The sequence below is a fragment of the Lissotriton vulgaris genome, chromosome 1_1, assembly GCF_964263255.1.
Source record: "Lissotriton vulgaris chromosome 1_1, aLisVul1.2, whole genome shotgun sequence".
Taxonomy (NCBI): Eukaryota; Metazoa; Chordata; class Amphibia; order Caudata; family Salamandridae; genus Lissotriton; species Lissotriton vulgaris.
Genome location: NC_141685.1, coordinates 1,764,349,007 through 1,764,374,400, shown reverse-complemented (window position 1 = coordinate 1,764,374,400; position 25,394 = coordinate 1,764,349,007). Strand labels below are relative to the sequence as shown.

The 25,394-nt window shown below is 43.6% G+C and overlaps 1 protein-coding gene across 1 annotated transcript in view; it reads left to right on the top strand.

The window, feature by feature from the left end:
• LOC147751179 (uncharacterized protein C3orf20 homolog) overlaps positions 1–25,394 on the top strand; it is a 452,887-nt gene that overhangs the window by 39,520 nt on the left and 387,973 nt on the right. The window contains exon 4 of the mRNA XM_086919068.1: positions 2,620–3,200. Within this exon, the coding sequence (XP_086775194.1) occupies positions 2,620–3,200 (581 nt within the window). The remainder of the gene's footprint in view (positions 1–2,619; positions 3,201–25,394) is intronic.

Below are 25,394 nucleotides of genomic sequence, written 5' to 3'. Positions count from 1 at the left end.
AACTGCAGATTTGAGGTCTCCTAGCGGTAAAAAGGGCTTGAGATTTCTTAGAAGGTTCAGATGTAGGTTAGTGCTTCTGGTTGCAGCAGCTTGCATGTGAGCTTGCATGTTTAGATTTAAGTCTAGTGTGATGCCTAGGGATTTTACTGAGTCGCAGATGGTTGACGTGCAGTTTAGAGGTTTGAGGTTATGGGTTCATAGTTGAGGTTGTTGGGATCTAAGGAGTGTGGAGAAAAGAATGTATTTGTTTTTCAGCGAATTTAGTTTTAGAGGGTTGTGTGCAAGCCAGTTCTGTGTTTTCCTCAGGGTGTCTTCCAGTCTCCGGATATTCTCTTGAGATGTGAGTTAGATGTAGAGTTGAGTATCATCAGCATACATGTGATACAAGATTTTTGATTGTTAAAGGATTTCTGTGAGTGAATCCATGTATTATTAAAGAGTGTTGGTGAAATTGTAGATCCTTGTGGGACGTCCCTGTCACTGTCCGCTACCTCATGCTAGGGTGTTACCGATTTTGACTCTTTGTTGTTGGTTCTGCAATAATGAGGTGAACCAGTTAAGGATGGCTCCCATTCAGAATTCAAGAGCTTCTCTAAGGTATTTGTGACTGACAGTGTCAAACACCGCTGATACCTTTAAATGATTTAGGAGACAGGATTCATGTTAGTCTAGTGATGTTTGTATATCATCTAGGGTGTTTAGAATGGCGACTTCAGTATTCTGTCCAGGCCTGAAACTTGTTTGGTGTCTGTCTAATAGGTAAACATTCTTTATGTGTTTACGTAGCTGATTATGTGTGCATTTTTCTACCAATTTATCTACAAAAGGCAGATTAGAAATAGGTCGGAAGTTGTTAAAGTCTTTCTGGTCAGCGCTCATGTGTTTTGTAGTAGGGCAGATACTTGCCCCATCTTCAAGCATTCTGGGAGGGATCCTTGTTGGAAAGATGCGTCCATAATTTTCGTGCATAGGTGAGTGACAGATTGGTTGCTCTCTTTCAGTAGGTGGGAGATAATGGAATCGTTCCAGTGTGTGGTAAGTTTAATTGACTGAATGGTTTTCTGGATTTCTCCCTCAGACAGAGATCTGAAACTGTTCCAGAAGGCTCCATTTTTCTTTGGGACAGTTGTGGTGTGTTGATCAGTATTCTTGCTATGTGCTGTGAGAGTGGCATTGATGGAGTCACTAGGTTGGGCACTATCTTGGCTTGGAACAGAGTTGTGTAGTATATAGCATTTGCATTGAATTTATCTTACAATAGCATCTTGAAGATGTGCCTGGTACTCTGAGGCTTTGTAAAATGTCTGAGGGATCACCATCACACTGTCTAAAGTTGGAAAGATATTTAATGGGGAATGAAAAAGTGTTTATTCATGAACAGTCCAGTCTCATGGTTCAATCTCCAGAGTCCGATTCTTAAATTCATCATAAAGATTGTCTTTCAGTGAAGACAATAGCACAAACAAAATAAACAAAAGGTTGTAGTTACAATCATATCAAAGGAATGGACTTTTATCTTCACTGTCTTTTCCTAAAGTTAAATGGTTCCTCCTGAATCCCAACGGATGGATGCATTAAGGACAAGTGGTTATTATCCCTCTTTCCATTCAGGAATGGCACACACACTTAGAACGGTGCAGGGTCCTTAAGCCTGTAATGGAGATGAGGCGCACTCGGTGATGACTCCAGTTCTCCAACGGCTGTGAACTAGAGATAGCAAGATGCTATCACATACGGGTATGGGGTATGAAGGGCCCGCCTCCCAATACTCTCCTGTTCTGGCACTTTGTCGGTCGACAGCATGGTTGGCCTTATCCTTGTTTTTTGGCTCTATAAGGATTGGTGAGTGGGAGGTCCACCCCTCTTTAAATAAAAAAGTGACTTTGCCATCTTCTTTACTTTGTGTTTGGGCATGGTGTTTGGTGTCCTGATGCAGCCCCAAACATTATGTTCTTTTCCTTTCAACTACCTTGTCTGACTCAAAAGCTAGGATATACGGAAAGCAAGGATTTCCTTGCGTGCTGCACACAGGTAATGGAATGTGGATATTTGAGGAAGTTAGCCAGACGACTCTCATTTTTAAAAAAAATCTTTTTATTACATTTTTTGTATACATATAATACATATTACAGTCAGGTAGCAAACATGTGATGTGAATGTTATACAATAGTAGCAATGAGTAGCAATAATGCAACACCCAGAAGATTCAATGAATATCATATATAATAAATACAATGTAAAGAAAAATAAATAAAACAAAAGTGGGGGAGGGCATCAACAGAGGGGTCCATGCCATAATTTGACAGGAGGGAAGGACCAATGTGCATCAATACAGAGGAACAGCTTACATGAGTAGTGACAACAGGTACTATAATAGGGGGAACGCATTCAGGCGGGATGTCGGTCAGTCTAGTCTTTCCTGCACAGGGCAACCCTTAGGCGGGCAAAGCTCATATGTCAGCAAAGCTTTGCAAGGCTAAGTTGGCCGGGATAAATAAGCATTTATCATACATGTGCATGATACATTTAAAAAACTGTAAGAATAAAATTGTCTACTTAAAATCTTAGATCATGTACAAGCGCTCTGAAAAGTGAAATGTTCATGTTCTGTTTTATCAGCCTAGGCAAAAGAAGAAAGTCTATCAGCGTAGGCGCTACCGCGGAAAAAGGCGAGGTGTCGCAAGTGAAAGAGGATGGAGTGCGGAGGGAGAAGTACTCAGTTCTTCCTGAGATAGTTCACTCTACCACCTTAAGGCATGCCACAGAGGACTGTCACCCCAGGCCTGTCCCGACGGCCCCACTCATCCCAGGGGACGAGGATCTGCAGATGAACCCCTTCGATGAGTATAAATACGCTGCACCCTCCATCCTCTACGAGCTGAGCAAGATGCTGCTGCTCTTCGCCCGCTACGAGCTGGTGTTCCCCCAGGGGCTGGTGAACGTGCTGAGCTACAGCTGGAAGGAGCTCACCGAAGGCGCGGTTTACACCAAGCGGCACTGGCAGTCCTTGGCCTATCAAGGAGTCAAGCCAGGCATGGCCCAGCTCTCAGAGGATGTGGAGGCCAAGCAGGCGGAGGTGGAGGCTCCTGAAAACACTGAGCAAAGTAGAAATAAGAACAGGAAGAGTCTGATGCCAGGAGAGACTTCAAAGGATCGAGGGAACCAGGATGCTGCTCAGAGCAAGCCCACTGGAAACAAAAGTAAGTACCTAAGAAGATGTAAAGAATATGGAGGACCAGAACCTCTTTTGCATAGTTGGTTATTTGGATTTTTGCACCCCCTGAAAACTAGAGTAATGCAGGCGGCATTAATGCTACTACCGAATGTTAATGGTACAATCGAACCATGTCAGTTTTTGATAAAAAAAAGCTGATTTTTCTAACCTTTATTGCTTTACATATCCATTTTCTCCATTTTGTTTCTGTTTCTTGCATGTATTTGAGGGCTGATTTGATTTGTTCGAAGTATTTACATGGGTCAAAATGGTAGTACAGTCAGTCTCTAAAGACACAAGCCTTAACTGACTCTTTGGTTTCTTAAAATGCAAATAATTCTTGTCATTTCATGCTTTTCATAGCATAGGTCTTAGGTGGAAATACCATTATCCGATAAGTGGCATCACAGCACAGTCTTCCCCTTCTAATATATGTCCACCCATGTTGATTCCCCCCTCCTTCTGTCCACTCCACTTCTAGTGGAAGTCTTGCCTTCCTGAATGCTATTATGGAGAACTCACTCCCCACCCCAAGGCTGTCATTTTGAGGGAATCTGCACCCTATCCTCAGGCTGCCGTTTTGGGAGTCCACACCTTGCCCCAACTATGCAGTTTTGGGCGACCCCCTCTGAATGTTTATTGACTAGGGAAGTATCTATCAAGCTATGACTTTCTCAAACCATCAGTGAACTTGCTAAATCCCATTGTGTGTTTCCTCACAATCTAGTACCATCAGATTATAAGAACCAACTTGCTTCATTCATGAATCCACTCATCTGTTTATTTTTGTGTGCTTGTAAACGCAGCAAATACAGTCTAAATGGCATAGAGTGTAGACTCCCCTAAACCTCCCCCTCAAGCCCTCAATGGCAGCTCTGGGGCTCATGCCCACTTCCCAAAATGGTGCCATAGGATATTCATGGCAAGGGTTGTGAACAGAAGCAGTGAAGACATCTACTGAAAGAGGTGGGATATGGCATGGCCTCTTGTCACTTTTGTTGTGACATTATTTGATTGACAATAACAATTCCCTAGCATTTTTCTGATTTTACTACTTGTCAACATGAATATTCCATGATTGGTTCTTAAATTTATTTATTGACCATAGTATTTCCATTTCTTTTGGTGTGCTACTCAAATGTGTTAGGGCCAGGCTAGAAACGATCTTGCCACTTTTTCACTGGCTTCAGTGAATGAACGCAGAAATGCCTCATCCATGCTGGCTTCTATTGCTTTTACATCAGTATGGCGTGAGTCTGGCTAATACACCCTTCTGGTCTGCCTGCGCAGGTTTCTGTACGTTCTTGATTAGGGGCCTTTCCGAGTACTGAGACACCTACTGTACAACCATTGCCTTTAGCAATTTGGTGACCCAGCGTTAAATGTACTTGTATAACCCAAGCAAGAGGCGTAAATAGCCTTTTCTTACTCAGATCTGCAGGATGGCCTCTACCCGAACAGGTGGACAACCGCGGCCCAAGGCCTTTATGTATATGACAGGCAGACGGACTGAATGAAATTATAAAATGGACTTCACCTGCCTTTGCAAGGGAACGTCGCCATTTTGTGCTATGCCTCTGGATATACCAGATCAAAGTCTATACTTGTTCCAACATGTTTATTTACTTATTCTTTTTGTTTTGCATTAAAAGGACCAGGTCATGGGCTGGAGCCTGTATATGTTAAGGCATAACAGTATACATTGTCAGAGATTCTTAGGAAAATAGAATAACCTTTTGTGAGTCTACACGGGGACCAGATCAAATGCTTCAGTGGAGTTTCATTGTTAACGTTCGGCATTTATGCACGGTCACAGACAGAGACAAAGTGAACAAAATACACAAGCAGCCTTGAATTATGTTCGGCTCATGCACAAAATAAAACATTTCCTGCCGGAAGGGCTGACTCTGGAGCGCGGGGCTCACGGTTCGATCCCCGGCGCAGGCGGTGGCTCAGCTCAGCAACACGTGACTCTGGGCAATAGCTCACTTAATCTCCCCAACGAGCCCTCAGCGCCTGGATACCCCTTGGGGTGCTAAGTTTGCACTCTACAAATGTGGAATTATTTTTCTAGGCAGTTGCCAGTGCTACTCCATTGCCAAAGCTGTTGTTCTTTCACGCACATGAACTGGGTAGGAAGCAGCTAATCAGCCTTCCAGAGTTCCCTCTGGCTTCACTGAATGCTTTGTTCCTTGCACCTGTCCGACTATCCACAGACCATGGAAATGCCAGTCACGTCACCACCACTCTTATAGAACAGCTCTGCTCCACTTTATGCCTTCCTAAAGATAGGGAATTAGTGCAACATTACAGGGCACATGATTCCCAGCTTTCAGACTATCCCATCAATAAGCCACCTCATTCTGGTTACCAAAGGTCAACCCAGAGCTGCACCACTGTCCGACTCGAGATCCAGAAATTGAAGAAGGACAACAACTTGCAACAAGCTTTGTCCTGCTACACTCACAGGCTCTAGAATGACCTTCCCATTACCAAAACTCTACCCCTCCTATATTTTAGGAAAGAACTTAAGAGCCACGTCTTTCTGCAGTATCTTACTCCCCCTTTGCCTTTTTTTTTTTGCAACCTTGTGATCTGACTGGGCAGCCCCGGCTGCCATCTCACCAGTGTTTGTATTGTTTGCTCACCACGCTTGACATAACACCTCCTGATCTAGTCGAGCAAAGATCATCCTTAAGCCACTGCCTCAATTAGTACATTTGAATCAACTGGGAGTTTCCTCTCCCTGCATGTTGATGCATGTTAGCTTAGTTTTGCTCCATAATCAGTCCGAACATAGATTATATTTTTCTTGCAGTCCTTCTCCCTCTACCTTCGTTGTAGAGCACTTTCTTGGCTCCTCCATGGCCAGGTCCGTACTTAAAAAATATTCTAAAAAAAAATGTAAATAAGACCACTAGTGAAAAGTGTGCCTGGTGAGCACACCCTTCCTCCGGGTGTTACTTGGGTGCAGACATGCCCTTTCTAAAATTATATATGGTCAACTTTTTGGGGGAGCTTTGCAGTAAACCTTTTAACAGCCACCAAATGAAATCATCAAAGCAATTTCACAACCCCCCCCCCCCCCCCCCCCTCACACACTCCCTTGGTCTCCCTCCCTGTATTCCCTGCTGGCACCTTAATTTCAAGCTAATTTTGGTGCTGGAAACTCTCTCCCCGTGAGCTGGAGCAGGGTGACAAAGAATGTGTTTCATATCTTGACTTCTTTTTTGTTTTTTAAGTTCAAAAATAAGTTTATTGAAATAAAGATTTACGGTTGATAACTTTATTTCGGTCACAGCGGACCATAAAAGTGCATCGTAAAATACATACATTCAATAGCAATAAAATTAATAAATAACATAGAACAATACAAAGACAGTCATATATTTACATTATTGACAAGGTTAAGACTATACATTTAACCATCCCATCATAAAACCATATTCAGAATTCAATATAGTTATCGACAATGATTGTTAATTTTATACAAGTATTCCAGCCGTCCAGTTATATCAGTAACTGGATACTTTCCTTTTGGCCGGAGGAAAAAAAGAAGAAAAAATTCTTTCAGCACAAGAGATGATTATTTTAAAAAGCTTCTGCGTTCATGCCACATCCCATGTAAAAAACGGGAGACGGCAAAGACAATTGGAAGTTGGGTATCATACTTTAGGACTCTAAAAGCTTGAAAGCAGTGTCTAAAACCTAGATTTCTACAAATCGGTATCACCCAACGTTTGCGTGCCGCACAATATGCAGGGCAGCTAAAAAAAACATGAATTTCATTTTCTAGGTTGTATTTACATGCTGGACACTCAGTGTTGTTTTGACTGTCCCATTTGGAGGTAAATGACATAAGAGGAAGACTGCCCATCCTAAATTGCATGTATAATCTCCTCGTCAATGATGGATAGATCAAATCTAAAAACTCTTCTTTATTGTAATCCTTTTTTACTCTGAGGAACTCAAGTGTCATTCTTCCGAGTGATGAGCTCCCATCAAGGGATAAAAGATTATAGTGCCTATAATGTCGAACCAGTTCTCCCCTAGTAATTGCTGGGCATGCTACATCCGGAGTTTCCCAAAGCTCGGGCCGTCCTAGCCTACTGCTGATTGCCTTAATATGTGTGAGCCACAGTGTTTTCTTGCTACTCATGGTTGCCCAAACTTCACAAAATTCATTTCTATAGGAAGCTAGTTCAGGGACTGTCCATAATCTTCTCCAATACATAAGTGGCCTTAGTGCTCCTTCCTCCTCAATGGGAAGTAGCCCTAGGTCCATGCGGAGAGGGACTAGTGGAGTGCTAGATGGAAGTCCCACCAAATTCCTCATGAATGTATGCTCTACCTTCATGAGGTTGGTAGGTCTATGGTGCCCCCAAAGTTCAGCCCCAAACAGGGTAGCCGCCCTGGCCTATACTTTTATAGATTTCAATAACAGGGGCTGCTGGCTTGAACTCAGAGACTTCTGTGCATTTTCAATATCCCCCGCCACTTGGGTTAACTTTAGAGCTGCCTTTGATATTTGAGTGTCCCATTCCAGATGTTCTGATAGGGTAATGCCCAAGTACTCAAAAGTCTTCACTCTCTCAAGGGGAGTGCCATCCAAAAGTGGATTCGGGCGGGTCAACCTAGGAGGGTTGAAGATCATAAATTTAGTTAGATTGATCTCCAAACCTCTCTTTGCACAAAAATCGGCAAAGCCGTAAGCATGGGCGAATTTTGCGAATTCGCAATCTGCGGATTTGCGAATTTGTGATCCGCAAAATTCGCAAATTTCCGATTTTTTTATTTTTGCGTGTTTGCGGGGCGCTTGGCGTGTTCACGGGGCGCTTTGCGTGTTTGCGGGGGGGGGGGTGGGGGTTTGTGCGAGACCGCGATGCGCCCTCTGGTTCATCACTGCCACCCTCTCGTTTTTTGTGCCCTTCTGCCCTCTGCCCAACTCGTTTTTGTGCCCTTCTGCCCTCTGCCCCACTCGTTGTTGTGCCCTTCTGTGCTCTGCCCCACTCGTTGTTGTGTCCTTCTGCCCTCTGCCCCACTCGTTGTTGTGCCCTTCTGCCCTCTGCCCCACACTGTGACCTTCTGGCCTCTGCCCCACTCCTGTTTTATTTTAGAATGGCGCCAGCAAGCTGCCAGCGCCATTTTAAAATAGTTACTAAGTTAGCTTCATCAGGAAGCACTAATAGATAAAATAAAGCAGGTGCTCGAGCACCTGCATTTTATCTATTAGTGCTTTCTGTTGAAGCTAACTTAGTAATTATTTTAGAATGGTGCTGGCAGCTTGCCGGCGCCGTTCTAAAATAGTTACAAGCTTGAAGCTTGAACTTTTGCCCCCCGGATTCGTTCAGCTTGCGGATTCGCAGATTTTTGGAAAATTCGCGGGAATTCGCGGATCGCGATTTTGCTGAAAATCCGCAAAATCCGCGAGCGGAACAGATTTTGCGCCCATGCTTACAAAGCCGTCCAGAGTGCGTTGGATACCCGTTGATGTCTTGGACAACAACAAAGTGTCGTCCGCGAACATCAACGTGGGCCTCCTTCCTGTTACTAGCCTAGGGGCATCACTATCCTTGACTCCAAGTAGATGGTCGATAAGCCTGTTGATATATAGACTGAATAAAGTGGGAGCCAGGATGCACCCTTGGCGCACCCCCTGTTTCACCGGGAAGCGTGCTGACAATTCTCCATGCTTCCCGCACCTAACTTGTGCATAGGTCTCCTTATGCAGCCTCATCAGCATATCCAAAAGATATGGGGGAATGCCAACATCAAATAATACACTCCACAATTTTTCCCTAGGGACCAGATCAAAGGCAGACCTCAGGTCAACGAAGATGAGGTAGAGGCTGCCACCCTCCACACTCACTGTTTTCCAATATAAGACCTGAAGTCTGAATATCTGGTCAATAGTAGATGTGCTCATCCTGAAGCCAGCCTGGAAGGGACTCAAGATCTCCTTATCCTTAATCCAACCCTGGACTCTGTCTAGAATAACCTGTCCCGTCAATTTTTGGGTAGTATCAGGCTGATAGGCCAGTAATTGGACGGTAAAAGAGGGCAGCGTTTTTTATGGATCAGGATTATCTTGGCGCCACGCCAGGTATCCGGCGGATCCATACCCTTTAAAATAGCATTGAACAAGACACACAAATATGGTGCCCACATTTTTGGTTCTGACCGGAATAAATCCCCAGGGATCTTATCTAGGCCGCGCACCCTATTTGGTAGTAATTTGTCGATGGCGGATTCTACTTCACAGGGTGTAATCTCCCAAACCCCCTCCAGCCGATACTCATGGAGGAGGCTTGTTAGGTATGTAGAGATACTGTAATCGCCAGAGTTTGCATATAAGGCTCCAAAATGAGCTTCTCAGACTACTGGGGCTATATTGGGTTCTGCCGCTAGTCTGCCCTTCCTCCCCCCAGAGCTAACTATTGCCCAGAATGTTTTCGAATCCTTACCCTTGAGGGCGTTCCTAAGGTCATCCCATTTATCGGCTTCTCAATTTTTCTTTTCTGCTTGGATAACCCGCTTGTACTTAATCCTACATAGATTGATCCTTGGCCTATCCTTAGCCTTTACAGCGCTTAACAGTTCTGTTTTAGCTTTACAGCAGTTGGCATTGTGCCAGGGGTGGACTGGGGCAGGTTTCGCCCTTTGACTTCCTACCGGGTAAAATACATCAAACAATTTGGAAGTCAGGTGTTTATGTATTTTAAGAGGCCTATCACCCATCCCTGTTTGCAGGTCCAATACCCCGGCCTCTCCCATTTCTTTTAGGTATGGCACAGCCTGCTGGTAAATTTTTGCTAGTTTATTTGGCGAATCCTGAATATAGGACCACTTTACTCTCCGCCTGTTGTTGGATAGAGACAGTAGATGTTGTGTTGGATTGGGCACTGGTGCGGGATTTGATAGACCCAAACTTCCCGGTTTGAGTGTCATAACTAAAGCGTTACAAATAAAGAATTACAGAAAGGTACAAAATATAACAATGGTGAAAGTAAAAGGGTTACATACAGTATAACAGTTGGAAGGAATAGGCATATAAGGCATAAAATACATTAATCAAACATATCATATGCATGTAAAGTAACAAGAATAAATGATACATCGGTATGAAGAAAAAAGAATTGTCACGTTCCACAAAAATGTATATTACATAGTAGAGTATAAATAAAACTATAGATTAACAGCATTAAGGAAGTCATGGAGGTTTAGTAACTTCTTGTTGTAGAGGAGTGAAGAGCATAGAATTTCTAGCACTTGCATCAATGAACAACGTAACCGGTGCCCATAAGTCTAAACGCTTGGATGCCATATGAAACGGATATACAAATGTTGTATGCAACCTATGATTGTAACAGACAGCATACCACCATGCTTGATATGATAATTTAGTGAAGTCTTTCCAGTTCTTGGTTATTTGCTGGAAGGCCACTGCTAATAACAGGTCTATTATCTTTACATTAGAGTCACAATCTTCCCATATAGGAGATAGGCTACCTAAAAAGATATGTATAATGGAGAAAAGGGGATTGAAGTGAAAAATTGAGTTAAGTTGTGACCATACCTTTTCCCTAAATTTCAGACAAGCCTGCATGCGAAGAGCAAGTGAAATAAGTCAGCATGTGGTGATGAGCAAGACCAACAAGTCTTGCCCGAATGTCTTGCATTAAGGATAAGTGGGGATAACAGGAGCCTATTATATATGAAAAAAAGTGTCTGTGTGGTGTTTGCCGCTCTAGAAGATTTCCTAAATTTAAGCCAGATTCTATCCTAAAAATCCACAGACCAAGAGGTTTCAAAATCCTTCTCCCATAGTAATTCTACCTTAGTTTTGCCTCTCGGAGTGGATGAGCTATGTAGGAGTTTATATATTGTGGAAACCCTAGATTCGTGAAGTAGAAGAGTCCGCAGATTATCTGCATGATCAAGTTGAGATGGGATATCCTGATGGGATGTTGTGTACTGTAGGCGAGCAGTTTGGATAGCTTGTATTAATAGAGAATATTAGGAACGAAAAGTCGAAGGGAAGCCAAAAACAATGCTAGCTTGCGCGAATGGCATAATCTCATCTTGATTATATAATTGATTCAACCAAATCAGGCCCCGTTGTCCCCAAGATTTCCAAAAGAAAGGTCTATTATTTAATAAAATGTGGATGTTATGCTATATAGGAAAATTGAGAAATTAATTCATTGGGGACGATGGAAGAATCTTCGAAGTATATAAACAGACTACGGTTTGCGTGTGAAAGATAAGTATTCTTGGAAGGAGAAAGGGGAACTAAAAGATTGCTCAAGCGTAGCCCAGAGACGATAATTTATGGAAGAATCAGAAAGCCATCTTGATGCCTGATTTAATATGAAGGACTTATGGTAAATAGGAAAGTCAGGAAAGTTTGTCCCACCCTCCGATTTTGGACGAATCAGTTTTTGGATGGACAAACGTGATTTCTTGTTTGCCCACAAAATTGAAGATAAAGTGGAGTTACGTTTTTTAAAATATTTAAAGGGAATCGATAATGGAATATTAGAAATTGTATCTAAAACTATGGGGGAAAGCATCATTGTTATGGTGTCTAAACGACCCCACCAGGTCAGGCATAGGGGATGCCATTTTGTTGTTATAGAGGACAATTTTTGTATGCAATTTTCCATGCAGCATGAAATTGTTCCCTATATGGATGGAGTAAAGTGTAATCCTAAGTATTTGATGTATTGGGGGCTCCATGCAAAACCTGAAGTAACAAAGTCAGCTCTAAAGGTGTATTTTGTTAAGGGTAGTATCTCACACTTGTCTTTATTCAATTTATATCCAGAAACATATGCAAAAGAGTCAACCTCTTCTAGAAAAGCGGGAAGAGAGACTTGAGGTTGCGAAAGAAATAAGAGCACATCATCAGCATAAGCTGCCATTTTAATATTAGTCTCCTTAAAAGTAAAGCCATGAATGTCATTGTTTTGACGAATCCTTAACAAAAAAGGTTCTAAGGCAAGATTAAAAAGAAAAGGAGAGAGTGGACAACCCTGTCTAACTCCTCTGCCAAGGTTAAAGTAGGAAGAGATGCTACCATTCACTGTTACAGCTGCTCTTGAATTAGAATACAAAATGGAGATTAAAGCAATCATTTTTGGGCCAAAGCCAAACCATTGAAGAGTGGAAAAGAGATAGGGTCATTCGACTCTATCGAATACCTTCTCTGCATCCAAAGCTATGGCTGCTAAGGGATGAGGGATGTGGAGGGCTTTGGAGAGGATGTCAAAAAATAAGCGAATGTTGGCTGTAAAGAGCCGGCCCCTTAACAAAGCCGGATTGCTCCATACCCAGCAAACCAGGCAATTGAGATTCTCAACGGGATGCTAGAGATTTTGAAAACATTTTGTAATCTATGTTGACCAGAGAGATAGGTCAATAGTTTTTACAATAGTGTGGGTCTTTACCATCTCTAGGTATACAACAGATAAGGGCATTGGAGAAAGCACCAGTATACTACCCAGATTGCAAAATGGCATGTATGAGGGTAAGCAACTTGGAAATAAGTGAGTGCGCAAAATGAGTAAAGAATTCCACAGTAAAACCATCTGGGCCCCTATCTTTTTTGAGTATTTTTAAAGCAGCATGAAGTTCTTTCTGTGTGAGGTCGGATTCTAAAAGTGAAAGATCTGGACGCCCATCAGGGGAGCAATGAATTTTGGAAAGAAATTGAGAAATAGAGTGATCAGAAGAAAGGGTTTCAGACGCATATAATGATTTATAAAAGAGAAGAAATTTGTTTAGGATCTCCTCATCTTTAAATCTCAGAGAGTTATCTTGACCGAAAATAAATTCTATATTGAGTTTGTTTTGTTTAACTTTTAAATAGTTAGCCAATAATTTCCCAGCTATATTTTGACCACCATAGAATTTTGCGCTGGATTTCAATAAATAGTTTGAAGCATTGTTAGTAGTATCCTGAATAAATTAGAATTTGGCTTTTTCTGAGTTCAGATAAATAAGCTTTTGATTTAGAGGAGTAATAAGAATATTCCAAGTCTATTATTTTGGCTACAGGGCACTGGTGATTTGTTGGGACTTTTTACGTTTTTTAGAAACAAAGCTAATAATAAAATCTCTAGCTGATGCCTTGAAGGCATCCCAAGCTACATGAAAAGGTATGGTATCTGACTGATTAAAAAGGAAATATTAGTTGAAAAAAGAAGTAAAGGACGACGTGAAAACCGGGTCCATGAGTAGGGCATTATTAAAACGCCATTTCCGGGACAATTTAGGATTGTGCAAAACATCAAGGTGAATAGTGACGGGAGCATGATCAGATATTAAAATCAATCAATCAATCAATGACATTTATAGAGCGCGCTACATACCCGTAGGGTCTCAAGGCGCTGGGGGTGGGGGGGTGCCGCTACTGCTCGAACAGCCAGGTCTTCAGCTTCTTCCTGACGGAGAGGTGGTCTTGGGTCAGGCGCAGGTCGGTCGGGAGGGAGTTCCAGGTCTTGGCGGCCAGGTAGGAGAAGGACCTTCCTCCTGTAGTCGCTCTTCGGATGCGGGGGACGGCGGCGAGGGCGTGGTTGGCTGATCGGAGGTGGCGCTTGGGAGCGTAGAAGTTGACTCGGCTGTTGAGGTAGCTCGGGCCTTGGTCGTGTAGGGCTTTGTGTGCGTGGGTGAGGAGGCGGAAGGTGATTCTTTTGTTGACGGGGAGCCAGTGAAGGTCTCTCAGATGTCCGGAGATGTGGCTGGTTCGTGGGATGTCGAGGATGAGTCTGGCTGAGGCGTTCTAGATCCGCTGGAGTCTCTTCTGGAGCTTGGCGGTGGTACCGGCGTAGAGGGCGTTGCAGTAGTCCAGTCGGCTGGTGACGAGGGCCTGGGTGACGGTCTTCCTGGTCTCGGTGGGGATCCACCAGAAGATCTTCCGTAGCATGCGTAGGATGTTGAAGCATGCCGAGGAGACGTTGTTGACTTGCCTGGTCATGGAGAGGGAGGAGTCCAGGATGAAGCCCAGGTTGCGTGCATGGTCTGTCGGTTTGGGTGCGGTGCCCAGGGCGGGGGGCCACCAGGAGTCGTCCCAGGCGGAGGGTGAGGAGCCCAGGATGAGGACCTCCGTCTTGTCCGAGTTCAGTTTCAGGCGGCTGGTCGTCATCCACTCGGCTACCTCTTTCATCCCTTCGTGCAGGTTGGCTCTGGCGGCGGCGGGGTCGTTGGTCAGGGAGAGGATCAGCTGGGTGTCGTCGGCGTAGGAGATTATGTTGAGGTTGTGCTGGCGTGCGATGGCCGCGAGGGGGCTCATGTAGACGTTGAAGAGGGTGGGGCTCAGAGAGGATCCTTGAGGGACGCCGCAGATGACTTCGGTGGCCTCTGACTTGTACGGTGGTAGGCGGACTCTCTGTGTTCTTCCGTCGAGGAAGGAGATGATCCATTCCAGCGCCTTGTCCTGGATTCCGACGTTGCTGAGGCGCTGTACTAGGGTGCGGTGGCAGACAGTGTCGAATGCCGCGGAGAGGTCGAGGAGGATGAGGGCCGCTGTTTCTCCGTTGTCCATCAGGGCTCGGATGTCATCGGTGGCGGCGATGAGGGCGGTCTCGGTGCTGTGATTGGCTCGGAAGCCGGACTGTGAGGGGTCGAGGGATCCATTCATCTCGAGGAAGGCGGCCATCTGCTTGTTGACGGTCTTCTCGATGACTTTGGCTGGAAACGGGAGGAGCGAGATGGGGCGGTAATTCTTGAGTTCGGTGGGGTCCGCTGTGGGTTTCTTGAGAAGAGCGCTGAGTTCGGCGTGCTTCCAGCTCTCAGGGAAGGTGTCGGTGTCCAAGGATGTGTTGATGATGTCTCGCAGGTGGGGTGCGATGACAGCGTCAGCCTTGTTGAAGACGTGGTGAGGGCAGGGGTCAGTCGGTGATCCGGAGTGGATGGAGTTCATCGTGCGGATGGTGTCTTCGGTGCTGATCGGGGTCCAGGCGTGGAGGGTGGTGGTGGGGGGTGGTTGTTCGGTCTTGGTGTGCGTTGGTTGGTTGTTGAAGCTGTTGTGTATGTCCGTGATCTTGTTGTGGAAGTATGAAGCGAGGGAGTTGCAAAGGTCTTGCGATGGGGTGATGTCGTTGTTTCCTGCGCTGGGGTTGGATAGCTCTTTCACGATGTTGAAGAGTTCCTTGCAGTTGTGTGCGTTGTTGTCCAGCCGGTCCTTGAAAGCAGTTTTCTTGGCGGCGCGGATCAGCTGGTGGTGCTTCCGGGTGGCCAGCTTGAAGGTGGTCCTGTTGTCCGGTGTAGGTTCCCTTCTCCAGACTTTCTCAAGGGCTCGGCAGTTCTTCTTGGAGCTCTTGAGTTCGTCGGTGAACCACGGGGCTTTCTTGCTGCCGGATCTGCTGGGCGGGGTCCTCAGCGGGGCGAGTTCGTCCGCGCAGTTGCTGATCCACTTCGTGAGGTTGTCGGCGGCCTGGCTGGGGTTCGCTGAGCTGGCGGGAGGGTGCTGGCTCAGGGAAGCGGCGAGTTGGTCTGCTGTGATCTTGTTCCAGCTTCTGCGGGTGGCCTGATGCTGGTGGTGGTGGGTCGTCGTCCTCTTGAAGGTGAAGTGGACGCAGCTGTGGTCCGTCCATTGAAGCTCTGTGGCGTGGCTGAAGTCGATGTCTGTGCTGGAAGAGAAGACTGCGTCGAGTGTGTGTCCGGCGAGGTGGGTGGGGGTGGACACCAGCTGCTTGAGTCCAAGATTGGCGAGGTTGTCGAGCAGGGTGCTGGTGTTGCGGTCGTTGTTGTTCTCCAGGTGGAAGTTGAGGTCCCCCAGGAGGATGTAGTCGGCGGAGGGGAGGGCATGCGGGCTGACGAAGTCGGCGATGTCCTCGCTGAATTGGGTGCGTGGTCCCGGAGGTCGGTAGATCAGGGTGCCTCTGAGGGTGGTGTTCGGGTCGGTGTGAATCTGGAAATGCAGGTGTTCGGCGGTGGTCAGGGTGTTGTCGGTGCTGGTCGTGAGACGGATGGTGTTCCTGTGGAGGATGGCGATGCCTCCTCCCATCTGGTTGGCGTTGCGGTCCCTCCGGACGATCTTGTAGCCCTCTGGGATAGCGATGGCGATGTCGGGAGCTGAAGAGGCGTTCATCCAGGTCTCCGTGAGGAAGGCAACGTCAGGGGCAGTGGTCTCTAGGAGGTTCCAGAGTTCGATGGCGTGTCTGTGGACGGAGCGGGTGTTGAGTAGGATGCACTTGAGGTGGGTGCTGCTGGTGTTCGACTTGGCGGGTGCTGGTGCGAGGCAGGTCCGGATGCAGGTGAATTTGCAGGCGTGGCAGCTGAAGGGTCCGTGGGTGCGTCGTGGTGTGGCTTGGTGGCACTCTGGGCGTCGGCCGGTGTTGAGTGTGCTGAGGGTGGCGGCTGAGTACGTCAGGCGGGTCGGTCGGGGTCTTCGTGGGCCAGGGGTCCTGGCGCTGGTCGCGATCCGGTCGCGGACGGGCGCAGACGGGCTTACCTTTGGCGCGCCTTCGGCGCACAATCGGCGCGCCCGCTGCGCGTGACCGCTGCGCGTTCGCACGGTCGCCATATAAGGCGAAGTGCGCGGGTGGGCGGGGCAGCTGGGAGGTGGGAGCGGGGAGGGAACAGAAGGGAAAAAGGGGCGTGGTCAGCGGTGGTGGCGGGAAGCGGGGAGCGGGGAGGGAAGGCGGAGGGCGGCGAGGTAGGCGGGCAGACAGGAAGGATCACGCAAATACGGGCAGAAACGGACTAAAAAAACAGGCACAAATGGATAACAAAGATGCTAACACGGGAACAAAATATTGGTTAAGCAAGCACAAATGATTGACGCAGCGAGGCAGGCAGCGAGGCAGAGGGCAAGGCGAAGGGGCACACGCAGCAGCTGGTGGCCGTGCGGCGCGGGGGTGTCCCACAAGTGGAGCCAATATCCGCCGCCACTAGTGATTGAGAAATGTTATGAGATACAAAAAAATAATCTAGGCGTGAGTGAGTGTGATGTGCCGGTGAGTAAAAGGAGTATTCTCTCAAAGTGGAATTGCAAACCCTCCATGCATCAATGAGTTTATGTTGTTTAATCGTTTGTGTAAATAATTTGTGAGATTTATGAGGGATGAAGGGAGTCGAAGAGTTTCGATCTAAAAAGGGGTCAAAAATTTCATTACAGTTCACTGCAAGAAGGAAGCTTTTATCATAACATTGTGTGATTTGCTGGGCCAGGGAAATCCAGAAAGCGGGGTCACCGATTGTGGGTGCATAAACATTCAATAAAGAGATTGGAACATTATCCACCGTAAATTTAACAAATATCCATCTACCCGCCTGATCTGTACAATGTGATAACATCTTAATGAGAAGGGATTTATGAAAAAGAATAAGGACTCCATTACGTTTGCCATCAACCGGGGAGAAAAGAACATCACCCACCCATCCTCTTTTTAATTTTGCAGATTCTTCAGCTGTCAAATGAGATTCTTGTATACATGCAATGTCTGTTCCCAATTTAGCCAAATGAGTCCAAACTCTCTGTCGTTTGATAGGTGAATGCAAACCTCTGACATTCCACGATATAATTTTGAAAGGCATAAATTAAAACTAAAAATGTATGAGAAATACTGATTAAAACAAAATCTTGAACTATTTAAGCAATGTTCAACAGCAAACCAACTGTTTGTAAAATGAAGCTTAAAACAAAATCTTGTACTATTCAAGCAATGTTTAACAACAAACCAACTATATGTAGAATGAAGCAATTGAAATAGAAAAGATGTATAAGAAGAAAAGGACAAAGGAATACAGTAAGTAAAGAACTTCTGAATAGGAAGGGAGTGTTGTGGAGTAGAGATAAGTGATAAGGTAGGTATAATGTGGTAAAACTCATTTAAAGGAAAAAAGAAAGAAAAAGACAGAAAAGTAGTACGAAAAGGGCAAAGAGCAATTAGGAAAAAGGACTTACATATAATCCAGAACATATGAGGGGTGGAGGGATGGAACGCCACACGGAACAATGACGTGTCCAAGACCCATGCAGGAAGGCGGGAGAGAGGACAGGACCAACAAAGTCCACAGCATAGGGAAGAGAACAACACGCGGGAGTGGCCTGTGTGGAAAGAAAAGAGGGTAATTCTATAGCTAAAGCAGTAGCAGTGTAAATTAAAGTTCGCTTACATATTAACAGGTAACAAATGAGTTAAACATAGAGTCAAAATTCATGAAAAAATTGTAAACATAACTGGATCCAAACATGTCTATTTGGAACTGACTGAAGAAGTAGTATCCATTGTATCAGCATGGTAAGAGTATAGGAAGCTCTTCAGTTTTATTGGGTCTGCATAGGTGTCAGTTTTGTTATTAATAGTCACTTTAAATATGCTGGGGCGAAAAAGACCATATCGGGCACCTATCGAGTGTAGCTGTGGCCTTAGTGCTGGGAATTCTTTGCGTCAATCAGCAGTCGGCTTAGCATTGTCTTGAGAGAAAAATAAGGAGTTTCCTGACCAAGATATGCGATTCATTGCTCTAGCCGTTGATAGAAGTCAGTGTATTCAAGAAAATACAAGATCACGCCTCTTGGTTTCCTTGCTGTAGAAAAAGACTTCAAATGTAATGGTGGACCCAATCGATGAGCTCTCTGGATGTTCAGAATAGTACTCTCTGGCAACTTAAAGAGCTTTGGAAGAAAGGATTTGAAAAAAGAGATTGGATCCGAACCGTCTGTTCCTTCAGGAAGACCATAAATACGAAGATTATTTCTCCTATTCCTGTTTTCCAAACTTTCAACTTGCTTATTTAACATGGTTACCTGGGAACATAAAGAGTCCACTCTGGAAGTAGAAGAGGATAAGGAGCCAATATTCTGCTCCAATGTAGTAACACGTTCCTCCACGTTTGACCATTTATCAGAGAGCAACTGAAGCTTAGTGTTGGTTTCCTCAACAAATGGGCGTAAGGCCCTAATTTATTCCAGCAAAAAGTCCATTATGACAAAAGTAGGTTGTTTAGGAAGAGAAGGAGGATCTTTCTTTAACCTTTTTTCTGATTCTTTAGTGACACTAGAAGTTAGAGTGGTATTAGATGACGATGCACCCTTAGGTGAGGTATTGGCTGAGTCATCCATGGATAAGTAATTATAGTGTGTACTAGTATGGATCAGAAATCTACGAGAAACTGGTTCAGGTAAAGAAAAACTTTTAGGTAACCTTCCCATAGATAGGGAAAATGAACTTTGACAATAAATATCAGTAATGACCAAAAGACAATTTACAAGACCTCAAGATAATTAATTCTGTGACATAAACATGCAAAAAGGTACTTAAGGCCCTGTGCAATGAAACAATTTGCTATAGCAATGAAATTACATCTCTAGTAATGGTTTAAGAATGGAGAGAAGAAAGAAAGAGAGGTCATAAGGTACAGACATCAAGAGAGGTATCAGAAGAGGGCTAATGAAGCGTTGTATAAAGTTAACTCCATACCGTGAGTAAGCACCCTCAAAAGCATATCATGATCAGCCATTTATTTGTGTAAGAAGGACATAGATAAAAAGTGAGATATGCAATACTTAAATAAAGAGCAAGTCACATTTGAGAAAGCATAGAAAGGTAATTCATGAAGCGGTGTCGTCCTTACATTGTAAATAAAGCAAGTTAAAGTAAAAGTTCAGTCAGTGAACTGAGGGAGGCACATTTCCAATGGCTAATCTTGAAATTGCAGACTCCAGGAGTATGTAAAGAGCAGTGAGAGGTATTGGTTAAAATTTCAGATGAAGAAATATATATTATTGAAGTCCAATTATCCAGCATTCAGTGCTCACAAAATATGCAAATGAGCATCACATTGAAGAGGAGCTTCACCGGTTCAACGGAGCTGCACTGGACGTTATCGGTGAATTAATAATGTCTGCTAGCTGTAAAGCACCATAAAAGTACCTGCAGTGTTTCAGGGTATCTCAGAAGACATCCTCCAGTGTGGAGTGAGGTTTGCCGTTGAAAAGCCGCATTGGAGAAAAACTCTGTAAGCGGCAGGAAGAAAGCAAGCAAAATGGCGGCTTAGAGCTTGTCAGAGCCTCGCCGCGATACACGTACAGCACAACGTCTTCCGCAGTCATGAGAAAAGCCTCCAGAACAGTTTCTTTCCATTCCTCAGGCCTTCGAACAGCATATCTTCAATTTTGATGCTGGTGCGTGTGGAAATTACAGCGGTTGTTATGTCGCTGATCCCACCGTCCTGGGAGAGTCACGAAACTGCCACCATCTCCGTCAGAGTTAGCCACCCAAATCTTGAATCCTAATTAAGGAGTTGTACTACTCTCATCCTAGACAGTGTAAAGCAAGGATTTTCCAGTCGGGATATATGTGCAAGCAAAGGTTTCCAGGTCTTGTACAGTGACATTTCATAGTGAACAAGATCATGATTTAGCTTTTTGTTCATCAGCAGTTTCCAGTTTTTAAATCCATTGTGTTGGCGTTACCTCTTTTTAATGTGTGATTTTAGGTAACAAATAATTTGTACTAATTAATTAATGATTTTAATGATGAATACAGTTGTAATCGAATAATTACCGTTATTACACTTGAAATGATTTAAATATAAGATTTAGAAGTGTGTTTATTAATATAGTTTAGTTATGCCACATTTTCATAGACACACCATTTTTTTAAGATGATTGGAATTTTCCTGTGTTTTATTCAAGTAGGCCCTACTCTTACTCCCCTTCCAATCAATGAAGCCCCTGTGTGTCTTCTCGCCCCACAGTTTTCACAAGCACAGTACACTGTGACGTAATTGGTTATTTTCCTTAGAGAGCATGTATTGTGAATGACATTTTTATTGTGTTCCTGATGTATCTTTCTGAAGGACACTTTAGCTGGAAGTTTTGATGCAGGCTTACTAGCACACTAGTGTATAGGTCTTTGCTTGAGAATCTTTCATATTGAATTTTACAATACATTATAATCCAGACTGCTGTTGCTGTGGAAGCTAATGGAAGATTCCTGACTACAATGGAAATGGGTTAGAGTTATAATACTTTTAATGACAATCTCAATTCTGATTTTCCGACTCTGTAGTTTTGCTCGTTGCTTATGTGTAAAATGCGTTAAAAAAATCATGTGTTTGGTGTGAGTGTGGATACTTTCCCTTTCCTAGCTGATATGCTGTCAGTATCACTTGTGAATATGACAGAACTTAATAAGACTTTTGTTTTCCTCACAGGCTTCTGTCTGATTATTGGGAGACTTCCTATTTCCAATAGGGATCCTGTTTTTATGAAGTTTTGATGCTTATTAGACTTGATTTAAATTTATGATTTATGACTATAGACTCTGTAAATGAGAGTTCATGACATTTACTGTATTTCCCTGCAATGCTTATATTTATATTTTTTCAATAAAGCTCTTTAACTTTTTAATGATCAAGAACTCAGTTATTGAGAAGTCCCATTCACTATTTGATTTACTCTGCTAATTTTGTTGGACCTGATGTAGTGGAGGGTGGTGACTCTTATCACAAGATCAAGGGTGATGGAGACAAGCTGCCAGAGGTTAATATTGAGGTTACTGAAATATTGGGGTTCAGTAAATATTGGGGTTCAGGCACCCACAATTTGGATAGCAGAGGATCGCTGCATAAGAGCACCTCCTTTTTGAAAGGTTTCCCCAAAATGTTTTCCCATGATTTCTGATTTTTTAATGTCCAGTCTGAGGAAGAAAGGAATTTTTGGAACTCTGCCAAAATTCTCAGTATTGGCATTCCCGAGAAGTGATTGGTTGAATGTTCCTGAACAATTTGGAGTGTGAGTATTATTAGGGAGCATTGATTTTGTGAGTGTGCATTCAAGTATGAGAACATGAGACGTATTTCTGTTTCTGTTGTGAGTTGTTCGGTTATGCAACGAAGATTGTGGGTTCGATTAGTGGAGTGATCACTGTTGTGCTGATGTATTCACATTTGTAAATGCATTTCAGGTTCTATTGGTTCATTGGTTGGTTTGGTTATCAAATTATATTGACTATACATGTTTGTAAATGTGGTGTGTAGAGCGAGGCACATTGATAGGGATTCTGAACTAGCAAATTTATTTTTCTATGTTGCATGTTTAATTTGAGTTGATGTACTTTTCTCTCTAGCACAGAGCCAGCGCACTGACTAGGGTAGACTACCACAGGATGGGAGTCTGCTTAGTGTGCAATAAAGTACTTTGTGGATCGTTTCCGAACCCAATTTGGTTTTCCATATTCGATTTAGAATTTTTGTTCTTGTTTCATGGTTTGCGATTTAATTATTTAATTGATTTACTCACTTTTCTTTCCTTTCTAGGGTAAAAAGACAAGGGTTTATTCAGCTATTTGATTAAAAAAAGGTTTTGTAATTGTTTTCCTGTTCACAGATAACCCAAGCTATGATTGGTTGCTCAACCAGGGAGCCACGCTGGGATTGGTGATATGTGATCACAAAGCAGTGCTCTAATTGTTTGGTTGCTGACAAAGTTGCACTTTGATAAGTTGACCTCTAACAGAGCCGCACTATAAGTGGTTGTTGTTTGCTAATTCATTTGTTGTAATTTTTAGTTCATATTTAGTTAGTTTTGAGCAGAAATAATGGGAAATTTGTTAGTGGAGCCTATGGTTACACTGGTGACTAGGGAGGGTCAGAAAGTGCCAACAGAAGGAATACCAGCCTACGAGGCGATGAAGGAGATTGGGTACTATACCAGTACCTTGATTTCAGAATGGAATAAATATACTGCACATAATGAAGTTTTACAGTTTCCATTAGAGTGTACTTTTAATACCAGACAACTAGATTTCTTGAGGCAAAGTGTGTATGCCATTAGGCCTATGCCCAGACCTACTCGGTCTGAGGCACTTAATACATGGGATTATATGGTCAGAGAGAAAGAAAGCAGCAAAGCAGGTGAGGAGTTAATTTAGACATTGGTATAAGAATAAAATGGATCATTATTAGAAACGTTGGAGAGAGGAAATGATTGAATGTGTAAACACATTCTCTGCTATAGTTACTGAGAAAGGGCAACAGGATAAAGACAAAACAAAAGTGAAAGGCAAACCAGCAGATAGGTATGATGATGATGATACATTTATAAGTGAGCTTTGGAGTTCTAGACCTCCTCCATATACAGACAGAGCTGCAGATGCAACTCATAATACAGTGGGAGTGGACACAGATGCTGGGGGAGATTGTGTGGTGGAGCAAACTCCTACTTGGGTGGCACCCAGTGCACCAACAGAGTGGGCAATGACAGTATGAGTAGAGATGACCCATCTGAAATCCAGACTCAGAATGTTGCTCCTGTAAGGACAGTGGTGGTTGAAGAGCCTCCTTTGTGAAATGCTTTAGGCAATATGGATTTGAATAGACTATTGACTTATAATGCTGATGAAATGAGATATTTGATTATGGAATCAGCCAGATAAGCAAATAAGGCACATGACAAATTAGAGAAATTAGCTGATGAATTAGAGGTTGATATCCCCAGGATGAAAAATTAGAAACAACATTGTAAATTGGATTTAACACATGATAAAATTAAGGAAATTAGCTTAATTACCCTAAGAGTTTATATTAAAGATTTAATTGAAAAGTCCCAAGATTGGAGTGATTTGAAGAAATCCAGAGAAAGGTGGAAGAAAAGGGCAGCAAGTAAAAAAGAGAATGAAATGAGATGTTTTACAAGTGAGTCGGAGGTAGGAGCAGGAACGTTTTTGGAATTTGAGGGACGTTCATGGAAGGAATCTTGTACACGTACCATGAACTCAAGCTGATTGATATGCATTTACACATCAGTTTCCAAAGTTGCAAGAAGATCCAGCAAAGTGGTAAGATGAAGTTCACAAGTTTACACATATTTCTCAAATGCTGTGGACGGATTTGAATTCTTTGTTCGAGATTATGGTTCCTGGAGATTGTGGCTTGAATTCAAGTTTGTGGTTGGATTGCCAAAACAAGAAATATCTAGAACTGGTTCTAATAATGCTCCAGCTACAGAAATAGCAGACAAATATAAGGCTGTAATTGACTATTCAAAGAAACAAGTTCCTGAAAAGGATATAAATTGTCTTAAGATTTTGAGAACCTCAGAGGAGCCAAAGGAGTCAGTGTATTCTTTTTACAAGAGGTAATGCATATTTATAAGAAATATAGCGGAGTCACAAATCCAAAGAAAGATTAGTGGGGTTAACGGTTTCATATCTGCTTTTGCAAATGGATTAAGGCCAGAAGTTAGTAATCACATTCAACAGAGTGAGTTGTGCTGGTAGACTAGGCTAGTACACTAAGGATGAGGTCTTGATATTAGTAAAAAAGAGTAGTGATTAATTTAGGACCTAGCAGAAAAAGCTTAAAGAAAAGTTGATGATTGCTCAGGCAAAGCAATTTGAGAAAGGGTCACAAAATCAAATGGGTTCAAATATGAGTTTTATGCAAGCTGGCATGACTGGAATGAAGGAAATATATCAGGTGCAGGTGCTAAGTGGTGGCAGAGGTGATGGAATGGACATGAGTCTTGAAATGATGAAGAAGAATACAGCTTGTCACTTCTGCGGAAGGGTCAGCCATTGGAAGAGGGAGTGTCATCTGGATCCCAACAGGATTCAGGGGGATGCAGAACAAAATCCTCAGACACAGAGAGATAATATGATGGTTCCAACTATGAAGGATTTGGGGCTGATTGTGCAGAGTCAGAAGTCATTTCAAATGCGGATGCCAACAGCTCCAGTGAGTCAGAAAAACATGAGAAACAAGATGCCCCAAAATGCAGGGTACCACCAGAATCTATTGATTTTCAGTGATTAGTTGGCAGGGAGTAGTTCACAATGACGGTGCCTTAGGGGAGAAGAGCATTGCATGGGTGAAGCAGTCCCAGAGGCAGACCAGAGTGGCCCATATGTTGACAGAAAAGTCAATAGCCATCCCGTCTCATTTGAAATTGATATAGGGTCTACCCTTTCTACAGTTTATTCTGTAGAAGTTCCAAACCTACCCGCCTCAGGAAGAGAAGTCTAAGTACTACAACTTCAGTAATAAACAAATTGTCAATCAGGTTACGTTACAGCAGATGTTCCAGTTAGAATTGGTCAGATGGAAAATAAACACCAATTTCTTTTTTATGACTCAAGTTCTGTGAACTCATTAAGAAGGGACATGCTTTACAAAATGAATTGAGTGAATTATTGTGCACCAAATGGTGTAGCAATTTAGACCCAAG